This window comes from Asterias rubens, chromosome 12, assembly GCF_902459465.1.
Source record: "Asterias rubens chromosome 12, eAstRub1.3, whole genome shotgun sequence".
In the NCBI taxonomy this organism is placed as follows: domain Eukaryota; kingdom Metazoa; phylum Echinodermata; class Asteroidea; order Forcipulatida; family Asteriidae; genus Asterias; species Asterias rubens.
The window spans coordinates 10,855,922-10,871,026 of NC_047073.1; the positions used below are offsets into that span (position 1 = coordinate 10,855,922).

At 39.3% G+C, this 15,105-nt stretch overlaps 1 protein-coding gene across 3 annotated transcripts in view; it reads left to right on the forward strand.

Annotated features, from left to right (window-relative positions):
- The window catches only part of LOC117297702 (multiple PDZ domain protein-like), a 57,530-nt gene that overhangs the window by 13,437 nt on the left and 28,988 nt on the right, over positions 1-15,105 (forward strand). For all 3 annotated transcript variants that reach the window (XM_033780849.1, XM_033780850.1, XM_033780851.1), the window contains exons 8-21: positions 1,002-1,104; positions 1,825-1,916; positions 3,071-3,206; positions 4,108-4,269; positions 4,594-4,673; positions 5,154-5,330; positions 5,563-5,970; positions 6,373-6,615; positions 7,359-7,554; positions 8,947-9,134; positions 9,940-10,201; positions 10,628-10,823; positions 11,463-11,615; positions 12,366-12,541. In XM_033780849.1, the coding sequence (XP_033636740.1) occupies positions 1,002-1,104; positions 1,825-1,916; positions 3,071-3,206; positions 4,108-4,269; positions 4,594-4,673; positions 5,154-5,330; positions 5,563-5,970; positions 6,373-6,615; positions 7,359-7,554; positions 8,947-9,134; positions 9,940-10,201; positions 10,628-10,823; positions 11,463-11,615; positions 12,366-12,541 (2,572 nt within the window). The remainder of the gene's footprint in view (positions 1-1,001; positions 1,105-1,824; positions 1,917-3,070; positions 3,207-4,107; positions 4,270-4,593; positions 4,674-5,153; positions 5,331-5,562; positions 5,971-6,372; positions 6,616-7,358; positions 7,555-8,946; positions 9,135-9,939; positions 10,202-10,627; positions 10,824-11,462; positions 11,616-12,365; positions 12,542-15,105) is intronic.

The window sequence follows — 15,105 nt, forward strand, 5'->3', positions numbered from 1 at the left end:
TCTTTCTCGAAAACTATGGCACTTCAGAGGGAGCCGTTTCTCACAATGTTTTATACCATCAACCTCTCCCCATTACTTGTCCCCAAGAAAGGTTTTATGCTAATAAATATTTTGAGTAATTACCAATAGTGTCCACTGCCTTTAAGCACGGTTCATACTTCATGCGAATGTGAACGCAAAGTGAATTTTGATGTCACATCTCTGTTTTCGCCGCAAATGTTTCGCAGGAGTTGAGCCCAACTCAACTGTTACGAATTATTCCTTGTGAATTTGTGGTGTAAAGATTCGCAGGAAGTATTAACTGGGATTTATTTGGGTGCAAAACTCATAGTCTTTTTGAATTCTTCATTTCGGAAAAATGGATATAAAATGATTTGCGAGGGGGAAGATCAATCTATATTAAAACTTTGATCATGCTTGTCGTACTACTTTTGTCCACAATGGTAACAAAAGACAACTGCTTGTCACTTGCAGATTTTTCATAGGCTATGTTGATAGCTTTCTATAAAAAAGGTGCGCCCGCCATTGTTAGGCTAGATGGCCCAGTTGGTCTCCCAAAATCATTCCATTACCAGAGCTGCCAACTCTCACTGATTCTGCAGAAAGTTCCCTGGAAATAAACAAATACTTCCATGTTCTGATGAACAAGTTTGAAAATCTCTCTGATTTCCCCTATTGTATTAAAATGTGATTCTAAAGGTCTCCCTGATTTGTGTACAAAATCTCCCTGATGCCAACATGCATAAAGCCTGGTTCATACTTTCTGCGAACGCGAATGCAATGAGAATTTGACATGAATTTGACGTCACAACTCTGTTTTCGCTGTGATATTCGCTGGAGAGTTGAGCACAACTCAACCTCTGCGAATTATTCCGTGCGAATTTGTGACGTCAACATTCGTATCGCATTCGCATTCGCAGGAAGTATGAACCAAGCTTTAGTCTAAAACAAAGGTTAACACAATTTTGTTTTTACAAAAGTGTTGTATTTGTCTCCAACAGGAAGGGGAATCGGAAAGTGTTAAGATATTTGACGTTGTCTTAGAGAAGGAAGCTAAGGGTCTTGGGATAACCATTGCTGGATATGTCAGAGATGTTGCCACAGGTCAGTGCATAATATAAAATCAGGGTTTCCAGTGACTCCATGTATTACATCTCTTTTGTTGAGTGCTTTTAGTTTGATTAGGGTGAGCTTTTTAAATTCTGATCTTATAACTGGGCCCAATTTTATAGAGCTGCCTAAAGACACTGGACACCTTTGGTAATTGTCAAAGACCAGTCTTTTCACTTGGTGTGTATCTCAACATATGCACAAAATAACAAACCTGTGAAAATTTGAGCTCAATTTGGGTTGAAGTTGTGAGATAATAATGGAAGAAAAAATACCCTCGTCACACAAAGTTGTTTGCTTTCAGATGCTTGATTTCGAGACCTCAAGCGTGAGGTCTCGAAATCAATTCAAATTTTTTACTGAGAAATTACTTCTTTCTCAAAAACTACATTACTTCAGAGAGTGCCGTTTCTCACAATGTTTTTAACTATCAACAGCTCTCCATTACTCGCTACCAATAAAGTTTTTATGCCAACAAATATTTTGAGTAATTGCCATTACTGTCCAGTGCCTTTAAGCACAAAAAGCAGGTCAGCACATAACATTGTTTCATTTCAGCAAAATACCATGTTACACGTATAATCTTTGAGCGGTAAATTGTTAAGCAGATATTTCTGCTAAAGCAGCTCTAGGATATTGGGCCCTGTTAAGAGGTGAGTGATCGATACAGAACCCCAAATCCCAAAAGTAATGAAGATTATTTTTATGTTTTAGGACAAGTTTCTGGAATCTTTATCAAGAAGATTGCTGAGGGGAGTGCTGCTGATCGTAACGGCAATGTCAAAGTCAATGACCAAATTATTGAGGTAAGGAGGAAACATTACAACCCCAGGGCTCAATTTCACAAAGCACTAAGATTCCTCTTAAGACGAGTTTTCATTATCTTCATAGTAATTTGTTTTATGACAATCACACTTTGCTTAGCAATTAAGATTGATATGCTGTTAAGATCGATCTTAGATCTTTGTGAAATCGACCCCAGGTCTCAAAGTATTTCAAAACTGTTCACTAAGGTGGTTCTTCGAGAAAACAAGCTCATTCAGATGGGTGGTAGGAAGTAAAGGCTGTATGTTAAAGCGCCTTGAGCGTCACTGAGTGACGGATATGCCTGCTACATAAGAAGCCACTATTATTATTACTATTATTATTTGTTCGGAATCAGTGGATCTCGGAACTGAATTTGACCTTGGAGCCCCGCTTTTATTCCCTGAGAAATACATGTATAATACAAACATAGAGTATGTTTTCCTTTGGAAAGCAAAACAGTTTCTGAGTTGATTTTATTAATAAATGTTTTCATTTTTTTAATATAAATGTTTTCTTTTTCTAACCCCAGTTGCAGTTTTATTTGAATAATTGAATGATTATTTTTATAGTTTATGTGATATATTTTTTGACTTTTGAAGTAGTTTATAACAAATCCAACCCATATAGGATTTGAGGCATTGCATGGTGAGGTATCAATATATTTGCTTTGCGGTAACACCATGTGTGTGTCTACTTGCCAGGTAGAATTTGTTCTTTAGAGAACTGTCTTTCTTTATTCTACTACCGCGGTGTAGATGTATTGGATGTTCAGGAGAGTTCTCAGTTCTGGAAAGAACCGTCCTGCTTTTTTAGCTACTCTCCAGGCGGAAGGTGTAGAAAATTGGCTGGGAGAACTACTTCAGCTTATAGGATGGTATTTAACTGCACTACCACAGAGTCGGTTCTTAAATTGGTCTCAATGTTTCAACTAGCTTGCTCTAGCCATCGTCAGAATCTAACCCAATTATGTTTGCTAATAATAGGAGACTTTCCAACGCTAGGCGGCAGCAGACATACCGGGTAAATTCCCATTGTTTACGTAGTTCTGAACATGCGCATAATTCTGAGAACAATGGATTTACCCGGTAAGTCTGCTGCCCTCTATCGTCCCAGAAAGTCTCCCATTGTTGTTCCTTATTCTTATCGATCTCAGGTGGATGGACAAAGCCTTGATGGGTTCACCAATGTGGAGGCTGTCGATATGCTCAGGAATACTGGCAGTGTAGTTCATGTCAAGCTAGCCAGGCATCCTGAAGGCACTCTGGACATCTCAAATGTTAACATGGAGCGTAAGTTGATAAGTAAACACGATAATCTATTTTACTTTCAATTTTATTTTATTTCTGGTAATGGCGGAAAACACTTGGGTGCACTTTTTTGGTTGAACTTGCCATTCAATCAGTCAATCAATCAGTTTATTTCCACATTATCAAAATCACAATAAAAATCAAATCAAAGACAATGTAAGTATGAAGTTAAGAGATGTTTGATGAGATTAAATAAATGAAGAATAAGCATGGACATTCATGACACTGTGTAGGGACCCATAATGAAGCAAAGCTACTAAGGTAATGGGTCCCTTGATTACTGGCCATTGATCGAAACAGTTATTGGTTACGACTGCAAAAACGCACCCCCCCCCCCCCCCCCCCCCCCCGTAACTGATATCCCAATATATTTGTGTATGACAATTAACATGGTTTAAGGCTGTTCAAGTATACACAATCTACAAGTTAGGCCTGTAAATCAGCATTTTTGCAGACAAAAACCAATCTATAACCCTACCTTAAGTGATCCTACATGACCAGCGATAAAACACATGTAGTGACATCATCTGATAAGGGTCTGTTAATATTCCCTGGATGTGTAAATGTTTGTGACTGGTTCTCCCGCAAGATGTGCTTTTAAATTAGACAACAATTTTTGTCTGAGGTTGGGAAAAATTTTCAGCACAAACCTATTAAGCATTATTACATGTAATAGACAAATTTGCATCGGCCCTTGTACTCGATGAAATATTCCTATTTTTTTTTTCCCCAAGGACCAAATTTCATGCCTGCAGGAAAGTATTGAGTATACAGTGCAATACATGTACACACAAAGGTGTAAAGTGTAAAACCAAATAATATATTAAACCATCAGTAATGTACCACCCTTCTTAAAATGTGCACTTTTAAACACTCTTTGCAGAATTATCAGAGGAAATGGTTAGAAGTGAACACATTCAGCCGACGCAGGTTGAGACTGAAGAAGAGGCCCAGCCCTTGGCCCCGGCCGCCTACCCACCCCCAGGGGGCATTCTGGAACCTGTAGAGCCTGATCCGGAACCTCAAGAAATGATGGAGACATACGGTACAATTACTTTTTTAATTTAATTTTTCATTTATGCAAGCTCAGTCCAAACCAGGAGAACTGAGCCATTCTCGGTAAGGGGCCACAAGAAGAAAACGTTTAAGATTTAACTTTGGGAAGCTGAAGGTTTCACACTCAAACATCCTGATAGATTAAACCAGCTCAGACACATTGATGGCGTATGTACCATGAAAATTGATGGACCCATACTAAGAAGAGATAACAATGCACAAGAAAGAAATTGAAGAGGCAGAAAATATTCAGATCTCAAGATTTATTCCGATTTAAAATGTATTATGTGGATTTATTTTTCAACTCCAACAGAAGGAGAACTGAGTACAGAGACTGAGGTTCGACTGATCTCAGCTTGGCAAACCATTCTTGGTGAAGATATCATGATTGTGGTGAGAATAATTACATTAAGGCCAGGTTATTGCAGTAACCGTCAACGACCATAGTTTGACTAATTTAGCCAGAACTCTATCTGTCAACAACGGTTGGACTAATACTGTTAGTTGACTTTTCGGAGCCAGCCTGCTAGGCCTGGGTTCAATTTCATAAAGCCTATAACAGTATAAGCACAAAAATTTGCTTAGCATGAAATTTCTTCCTTAATAAAAACAGGATTTCCAACCAAACGTTCATGTGATTTTCAGGGTTAGCAAACAACAGCTGAAAACCAATATCAATATGCAACAAACTACAATTTGGTTGGTAATCTTGTTTTTTATCAAGGAAGAATTTTCATGCTAAGCAATTTTTGTGTTTACAGGCTTTATGAAATTGGGCCCTGCTCTTATCGTTGTTTACCATGTGGGAGGATTCATTCATGTTAACTATTTTGAGAAAAAAATAGCACAACAATTTTATTGACTTATTTGAAGGTGGCACAGCTAAGCAAATTTCGGGAAGGAGGTGGACTCGGCATTAGCTTGGAAGGCACAGTAGACATTGATGAATCTGGGGATGAGGTTAGACCCCATCATTACATCCGCTCCATCTTAGCTGATGGCCCCGTGGGTCAGAATGCACAGCTCAAGAGTGGGGATGAACTCCTCGAGGTAAGCAATCGGTCAAGTTGCTTAAGAGAATAGATCGGTTCTAAAATGATCTTCAAACTGTGTAAGTTTTGTGTAAATCTGTGGACATTGTGTTTTTTGTCCTACAAAAGTTACATACACCCTTTAATAAGTTCTCCGCTGCTTTTTAAAGCCTTGTTCTAAAAGTGCAGTTTTAAAACACAAGGCAAATTGAACCTGATTGGTTAATTCATTCTTTTAAAACGACCGTCAGGTGAACGGAGAGCAGCTGCTTGGTCTTAATCACGTCGACGTCGTCAAAACTCTCAAGGAACTCCCGATGCACGTACGCATCGTATGCGCCCGTCACCCACACCCCGTCTTCCCAGAGGCAGCCGAAGTTCCCCAGCCTAAGATCGAGGAAGTCGCTGTCACAGTTGATGCTCAAGAGGAAGTCTTCACCATGAACCAGACCAATCTCCAGGAGTCGCTTCCATTCCCTGAGGTGGAGAATGTCGGTAGCGTGCTGGCCGTGCAGACCCTGAGGGATAACAGCTCCGACAGGGCGTCCCCACTCTCCAGGGAGTCCCTGGGTGGGTTGGCTGTCTGGGACGATGAGCTACAGACGGTGGATCTGAACAAAGGGGACAAGGGTCTCGGCTTCAGTATCTTGGATTACCAGGTGAGCCTCATAGAGATATTTTATTACATAAATAATGATTGTTTTGTTTTCCCCCTCAGAATTTCATCTCTTGTGCTGGTTGTGAAGCCAAGAGTCCCGGTCTTCACTCGTGTCCTTAAGCAAGACACTCTACCATAATTCCTTTGTCCTTCGGATGGGACCAAAATAACAAATCCCCTTTTTTTTGGTATTCATCATATGATTCTCTGAAACCCTTCCAAGACGTTGATAGTGATCCGCAGCCGTTGCTGAGTGCCTTCAAACAGGTCTCATTATCCTGATGAAAAAAAAAAATAATGAGACCTTTGATTGGCTTTGGTTGTGATAAAGCACTATATAAGAACCCAGAAATAGGCCTCAGCTAATCACTTTCAAAAATCTTTTTTTCTGTATTCATCGTAGGATCCTCTAAACCCTTCCAAGACAGTGATAGTAATCCGTAGCCTCGTTCCTGGAGGCGTTGCCGAGTCAGACGGGCGACTCATCCCCGGAGACAGACTAGCCTTTGTTAACGATGACAATCTTGACAACTGCTCATTAGAGATGGCCGTCCAGGCCCTGAAAGGAGCTCCAACTGGTCCGGTGCTGCTCAGAGTTGCTAAACCGTTACCTCAACCTTTGGATGGTCAGCTAGAAGGAGAGGAGGTAAGTCTTCACAGTAACCTCCTCAGTCAATTCAACCTGCTTTTAAAGCCACCGGGGTCGATTTCACAAAGAAGTAGATATACAAAAAATATACGGCTATGTAGTCCTAAGTCCTGCCTCGAGATGAGACGAGTCTTAACTCTTTGTGAAATCCACCCCTTGACACTTGGGGTAATGACTCCAAATAAAGATAAGCATAAAAAGTTACCTGGTAACAAGCAATAGAGAGCTGTATATAGTAATAAACATTGTAGGAAATGACTCACTCTGAAGTAACAAAGTTTTTGGGTTTTTTCAGGCATCTAAACCACACAAATTTGTTCAACGAGGGTGATTTTTTCTTTCATTATTTTGTTGCAACTTGGATGACCAAATGAACCCAGATTTTTAATTTTATGCATGTGATGGGATACACCAAGTGATAATGCTGGTCTTTGACAATTACCAAAGGTGCCCAGTGCCTTTAATACACAAACCCTTTTTTATGTAATTTTCCTGGAATTCAATTTTACCGGCAAGCGCAGTCAGACTATGCTGTGGTATCAGGTTCCCTCAGCGGTTAAACAGAACTTGTGACTTCCGATAATCTTAAGTTACAAATCCATTCTTCTTCTATAAATAAGTCTTCATGAAGATTTTGTAGCACACATTTTCCTCAAGGCAAATAGTAAAATATTTGCTGAAATCCAATATATAAATCTATTTCATTTTCTGTGACTTTCCTTGTTTTTCCTTATCCCCAGCCTATGATAATGCCACAACAAATAGCGTCTGTTCACCAAGCACCTCCTCCGTCAAATTCCCATGAAATCTCCTTCCAGGATGAAGATCTTGAGAAGATTCGAGAGCTGCAAGCTTCCCTCCACACATCTCAAAAAACTCCTTCCTGGGATACAAGACCAAACGAGGAGGACCGACTTGTAGAAAGCCTTGTAGAAGGTAGGTCCCATATTTTCTTATTTGTTTCTTTTCCCAACTGTAATTTATTTAATGTAATGTTTGCTTTAATTTTCTTTCATAAGTTGTTTCTGTTTTATTTGTAAACTTTGTACGTACATACATGTATTGTATAGGCTTTATGAATATTTTTAATTGTGTATTATCCTTTCCTGTAATTGGCGAGGAGGACCGACTTGTAGAAAGCCTTGTAGAAGGTAGGTCTTATATTTTCTTATTTGTTTCTTTTTTCAACTGTAATTTATTTAATGTAATGTTTGCTTTAATTTTCTTTCATAAGTTGTTTCTATTTTTATTGTTAACTTTGTACATAAATAGGCTATATGAATATTTTTAATTGTGTATTATCCTTTTCTGTAATTGGCGGCTTGCCACTGTTGGTTTGGTCAATAAATACATAAATAAATATTTTCTTAAAATCTTTCTGATAACCATGGTTCTTCCAATGCACAAGCTAGCATCGTATTTGATCGATGCACGTGATTCGGTGCAAATACAGCTTTCGCAGCAATATGCGGACAAAAACAAAAATCAGGAGAAACTATACATAAGTAGTAAACTTGCAGGTACAACCATGTGTAAATCTCTTGGGGTGAGTGTTGGCATTGAAAAGAGTTGGTTTGGTCCCAAAAGACAAAGTGAAAACCATTTAGAATGCTCCTGTTTGCAAAAAAAATAAAATGAACATCAGGTAAAATACATTTAGAGAGACTTTCTTGGACGCTAGGTGGCAGCAGACTTAACGGGTAAATCCATTGTTCTCAGAATTATGCGCATGTTCAGAACTACGTAAACTATGGAAATTTACCCGGCAAGTCTGCTGCCACCTTGACAGCTTGAGTTGGAAAGTCTCCCATTCTGCGTCCTTCATGGTCTTGAGCCAAACTTCTAAAATTTTGGGTCCAGACAGCCGTACAGTTTTGAAAAAACCTTGGGAAACCCTGATAATGAAAGCTACCCAAACGTGTCTAGCACTGTGATCCCTCTAAAGTTCTCAGGATACATGTAACTGTCTAAAGAAGATGACAAAACAAATGCAGTATCTTTGGATCTTAAATTACAGGTTTTGACCCAATTCACCTGACATCATCAGAATAATCTTGGATCCGCTATTTTGGTGGTCAATGTCACTGTGCGCTATTCAATGAAGTTCCCCTTTTTGGGCGACGCGGGGTTGACACGTAAACCTATTGACCACCAAAATGGTGAGCATGGCACAGTCGCCGCGTGTGAAGTGCGTGCAAAGGGTCATTAAACAAGACAAATTCACTTTATTTCAGAACTCATTCATTGGCTATGACTTGAAATTTTGGGTTTAGAAATACAATTACTAAATTGTTACTCTTTGGTTTTAAACCGTTTAATATTTTCCAGAGGTTATCATGAGCGCCAGTGTGTCTTCAAACGTTGAATCCAGTATGGATCTCAGTCAGGTCTTGGATGACAAGCCAGAGCCAGCGTCAGTCCCTCCTCCTGCTAGCACTGCACCGCCAGACCTAGTGCTAGCCTCAACACCCTCGCACATCAAACCCCAAGATACTGATAAAGTCAACGCTGCACCGGTAAATGTTAATAGTAATGAGGCCATATAAACAAAATACAAGTTTAGCGTCCTCTCTTTTTGAAAAGAAGGAAGATGGCCTTTAATTTATTTTTATGTTTTTTAATTTTTTTTTTTTTCCTTCCAAAAATGGCCTTCCGACACATTTTCAAATGTCCATATGACCGGGCTATTTTTCAAAATTTATTTTTTTTGTCCAAGTTCGTTAAAATATATACTTTTTATTTGTAAAAAAAATAAAAATAAAATATCAACAGTAAAAAAGAAAAGAAAAAAAGAGGCAGCCTTTAAGAAGGAAGCAGGTTGGACGCAAAACATGTTTTAATTTTTATTTGGCCTTAATGATTGTTTTTTTTTATCGCACCATCCTAGTGGTTTGATCAGGACAGTTTACAACATCATTATACTAGTCATCAGGAATACTTAAACTATTCCTCAAACTTTCTCAACTCCCTGGTGAATATACAACTCTAAGCTGTTTTTATAGTACCACTGAGAGGGTTAATCCAAAACAAAGCTCAGCCCTCACAGATTCCCATTTATTCACCTTGGTGAAGAGGAGCATTTATGGTAAAATGTCAGACTGAAGATATTCAAACCAACACTGTGATGAAAAATAAATGTCCCACACCCAAACAGTTATCAGAAATGGTTTTTTTGGTGTGGGATCTCTATTTGCGAAAAAACAAATAAATTATTAATATGTCCGATTGATCAATTTATCACTGAAATAAATGGTGCATGAAAGAGTTAATGTGTAAATACTTCTTCAAATAAGTTACACTGTGTTCTCCTTTGTATTTCAGGTCCCTGCAGTACAGAGTACCCCTCCAGAGCCCAGACGACACCCTCCTCCCCCTCCTCCCAAACCAAGTCCCCGGACCAGCGTTGCAGTAGCAGCAGCAGTAACTGCAGCGAGCACAGTAGATGACTCCCAGATGAGTGAGAAAGACCCACGAGTAGCAGCAGTCGCAACCTCCCACTCGCCGCTTTCCAAACGGGTGTCTATCATCTTGCCTAACTATCTGGAGAAGTCTATCGTCTTGAAAAAGGGGAACGCTGGACTGGGTAAATCGGAGCTTCGTCAGTAATTTTTTTATTTATACCCCATTTCCACCTCCTTTCCAACTTCAGTTTGAGGTGGGAATGTTCATTCTTTCAGCCCCAATAGTGACTTTAGTGAACTGTGTACCTTAGCGAGCTAATGTTCCAATAGCGACCTTAGAAGAGTTCTGTCCATGGTCACCCTCCATACCCAAGCTTACTAGGGTTGGAAAGAGAAAGATTAGACCATGGTAAACTAAAATTAAGTCGCTATTGTGCAATCTTTTCAAATTGGAGTGGAAAGATCTGAAATGCCAAACACCTACTGGTTCTGTACAACAAAGATCACACTGAGGAAACAATGACCAATAACTTTAAAATGAAATCTTTGCTGTAATAATAGAGTCTGTAAAATTGACCTTTGTAAATTACGCTAATTGATTCTTGTAGGCCTGACAGTGAATGCAGACAAATCCAATGGTGTGATGGTCAAGAGCATCATCCGTGGCGGGGCTGTACATCATGACGGACGACTCGCCGTGGGCGACCTCATCACCTCGGTTAACCATGAATCCATGCGAGGCCTGACAAATGCTGAAGCTCGTGCCTTGCTTAGAAGGGCCTCTCTGATTGGCTCGGATATCAGGTAAAGTTTAGTAATTCGTCATTTTGTGTTCTTTGTTGAAGCGGCTGTGTAGCTACTATTCATAGTTGAAGGCACTGAACACCTTCCGTATTTGTCATAGACCACACTTCTCACTTGGTGTATCTTAACATATGCATATAATAACAAACCTGTGAAAATTTGAACTCAAGTGGTCGTCGAAGTTGCGAGGTAATAATGGAAGAAAAAACACCCTTGTCACAGGAACTCGTGTGCACTCAGATGCTTGAATTCGAGACCTCAAAATCAAATATTTTAGTGAGAAATAACTTCTTTCTCAAAAAGGATGTTACTCACAATGTTTTATACTATCAACATCTTTCTGTTGATCAATAAAAAGTAAGTTTTTATACTGACAATTATTTTGAGCAATTACCAAGTAAGGTTTGCTATCAAACCATATAAAAAATCTCTTTTGTGAGTAGTACATGTATAGCCAGAGCGGAACAAACCTGCTCTTCTCAGAGCCACCACAACTCACAAAAGAGATTTTTTACACGGTGTCACCTTAATATTTCTTCTTTTTAAGAAATCAAATAAAAAATAATAACTGTGACGGGAATGAGTTCTTATCCAACACAGTGAAAGTAACCTTTGTTTATTTACAATTTACTCCACCAGCATTACGTATATTCCTGCCTGCGATGCATCAGCATACCGTGAGAATCCCTCCACAAACCCGCTAGGAGTGACTGATCCAAATGCCTCACAGTCAGAGGGTAATGCAGTCGCTGCACCCACAGTACAATTATCATCCTTGCCAGCAGAAGATGGGTAAGCAAAGAGAAGTTCCTTCTTTTTTTTACTCGCTTGAATATTCCTCGAGCAAACAAAGTTCAAGGTCTAAAAGCTTTCATTGTTGCCGGATCAATGATTTGGAACAATCTCCCTACTGCCATTAGGGAATCTGTTACTCTATCTGCATTTCGTAAATTTCTAAAGACTCGCCTTTTTCCATCTTAATTGCTTTCAAGTATGCTGCAACGTTTGAATTGTTATGTTATGTTTGCAAACAAATCTCTGTTGATCAGTTTCTTAGATTTGGGGTTTGAGTGACTAATTTTGGGTTTGAGCAAAGACAAATCTACCAGAGCAGGATTTGAACTAACGACCTCCAGATTAACGTGCCGGCGCTGATCGAAACGTTGAGTTGTTAACCAACACTGCTCAATAACAGATATTATTCACATGGTCTTACTACAAAACTCTTTTAATTATACTTCCACCATGCAAAGTTTCAAATTGTATTCATATTAAATATATTTTGTAAACGGGATACACTGCTCTGAAGGTAACCAGATGAATTAATATACCTTATGCATATGACGTCATTTCAGTAGGGCGCCCTCACCTAGAGGTCAAAAGGAGGTTGTTCATTGGTCAATACTGTGCACCGCGCGTACAGATCGGTGCGTCTCGATTGTTTCGTCACCGTTTTTCCTCTAAGATGGCGGCTGGATGACGTCAATGCATAAGGTCTTTGGTTGACAAATTGATAGTTACAGGATGTTGCTCTTTTTTCAGTTCCGAGTCTGAGAAGTTTGCCCTACCTCTGAGAGACCAGCCTGTGGACTCGGTCAAGCTTGCCTCGGTAGCCCTCTCTCCGGTCAGCGTTACATCAGGGAGCGAGTGGGAGGCTATCCGGACGGTCAGACTCAACAAAGAACCAAACAAGAGCCTGGGAATCAGCATCGTCGGAGGTGAAGTCAAATGTTCTTTCTTTTTAAATCATAAGAAAATAGAATAGTCATTTTCTTTTTCCCCTTACACCGATGCACTGTATGCTCAGTACTTTCCCATAGTTCTATGAAAACAAAATCCGCAGGCAAATCACTTGGGTGTTATTTGAACCTTTGCATTGCTAGAGCAGATGTCTTAACACTAGATTGCAGAACTTTGGAAAGTACTGAACATACAGTGCTTAATACACTTCGGTGTAAGAGGAAAACAAAATGATACTCTTCATTCCGATGCAAAAACAACATCTTTTAAAGTTAGCATTTCAAATAGCTTAGCAGTGGTGTGAATGCAAAAACAAAGAGTTAATGGCCTGATGTTTTGACCCTAGCAAAGTCTTTTTCGAAGGCTTAATTACAACACTACACACAGGTGTACTAGTGTAACAGAAACAGTCAAGTGGAAAGAAATGAAAAGAGAGAGAGCATGCAGAAAAAGCAAGGGATGAATACCGAAAAGGTAGATACAGTAGGGAGTGTAAAGGGAAACACAAAGGTGGGAAAGGGGGAGAACAAATAAGTAATTGGTGTTTATCTGTGCCAAAGACCAGGTCATACCTGACGTGTTATATTGGAGACTGTCGTGCCCTAATAGAGGATCCAGACCACTTAACTACATCGACGTGATCGGTAGAGATACAGAGTCTGAAATCGCTAACCTTTCAAACATGACGATGGATAAACACCTCGGGCGTGACATTGTGCATGGAGTCTCGGTTGCGACCGCTAAATCTGATGATGTGTTAAAATGAGAAGGCAAACACAAAATGTTGATTAAATTTTGAGTATAATTCAAGCACATGTTCGAAAAGTCCCTTGAGGGTTGGCTTTACAAGAAACGATAAGTTTGCCTGTCGGCTTGATCTAAAAAAACAAATGTTTTCTATTTCACATGGCTGTGTGTGTTCTACTATGGGCAGTTCCATAGTTAGGCAAATTTTAAAAATAAGTTGAAAATCCAAGCATTATTTCTCGTTTGTAAAAAATTGTGTCTTCTTTTTTTGTTTTTCTTTTCTTATTATTCAGTTTCAAACAGATTTGGTTAGTATTTGAAACGCCTTTTTAGAATAGGAAAACTTTGCATCATGGGTGACCTTGTTTCTATGCAGGCCTGACATTGCCTGATACTTTGTTCTTGGGAGGGCAAGGCAGTTTTTTCCCCTTAATAGTAAAAGGCACCTCTTTCGAGGAAAACACAAAGTTATAAGGGAACATTTGAAAAGCCAATTGACTCCGTGAAGTATCAGGCGGGGACCCAATTTCATGGCTGTGCTTACCGCTGAATTGCCTTTTTCAGCTCAAAAGGGCATTTAGCTATGGGAGCATAGAATGCCTAGTGACAAGTGTTTTTCATGCGCACAAGCAAAATTTTCTTGCTGACGTATTAAATATGCTTGACGTAAGCGCAGAATTCCCTGCTTATGGTAAGCACTGCCATGAAATTTGGCCCTGATTGTGTTTGCTTGTTAACCTTATCTATCAATTATTTATTTATTTTTGTTTTTCTAAGTCAAAAGTACTTTTAACATGTTTAGCGATAGCATATTGTGAGATGATGAAACCAAGTTGTCAGTTTCTGCATAGATGATTTCAATGCATTTGGTGCATGCTCTGCTTTAGTTTGGTACAGGGCCCATTTTCATAGAGCTGCTTAAGCACAACATTTTGCTTAAGCAAAACAATACTTGCTTAGTAAAATCAGATTACCAGCCAAGACTCCACTCAATTGTTATGCTAAGTAAACAACAGCTAAATACCAGTCACAAGCAATGTACATGGCATGAAATTTGGGCCAGTAACATGTGTAAAATAAGCGAGCTATTTTCGTGCTTAAGCAAATTTTTTGCTTAAGCAGCTCTATGAAATTGGCCCCATGGTAACAGCATTATTGTCTCTTTACCATAGAAAGAGAACTCTTCGAATGCTGCATGTATTCTGTCTAAGCGTGATAAAAGCCACAACCAAACTGGCTCAAACTGGCTCCAAAGATCACCAGAAGCCCATAAGTGATGCATTAAAGACACTGGACACTATTGGTAATTGTCAAAGACCAGTCTTCTCACTTGGTGGAGCAACATATGCATAAAAAAACAAACCTGTGAAAATTTGAGTTCGAATGGTCGTCAGAGTTGCAAGATAATATGAAAGAAAAAAACACACTTGTCACACGAAGTTGTGTGCTTTCAGATGCTTGATTTCGAGACCTCAAATTCTAAACTTGAGGTCTCGAAATCAAATTCGTGGAAAATAACTTCTTTCTCCAAAACTACGTCACTTCAGAGGGCGCCGTTTCTCACAATGTTTTATACCATCAACCTCTCCCCATTACTCGTTACCATGTGAGGTTTTATGCTGATAATTATCTGGAGTAATTACCAATAGTGTCCACTGCCTTTAAGCTAGTTTTTCTGTGATAATTTATTCAAGTAAAGTTTGGCTTTGACTACGGCCTTTCTAGAATAAAAAAGAAACGCTTCTGAAGTTTAAAAAGGGTTATTTTATGTAAATTCACAAACAACGGTAAGCCT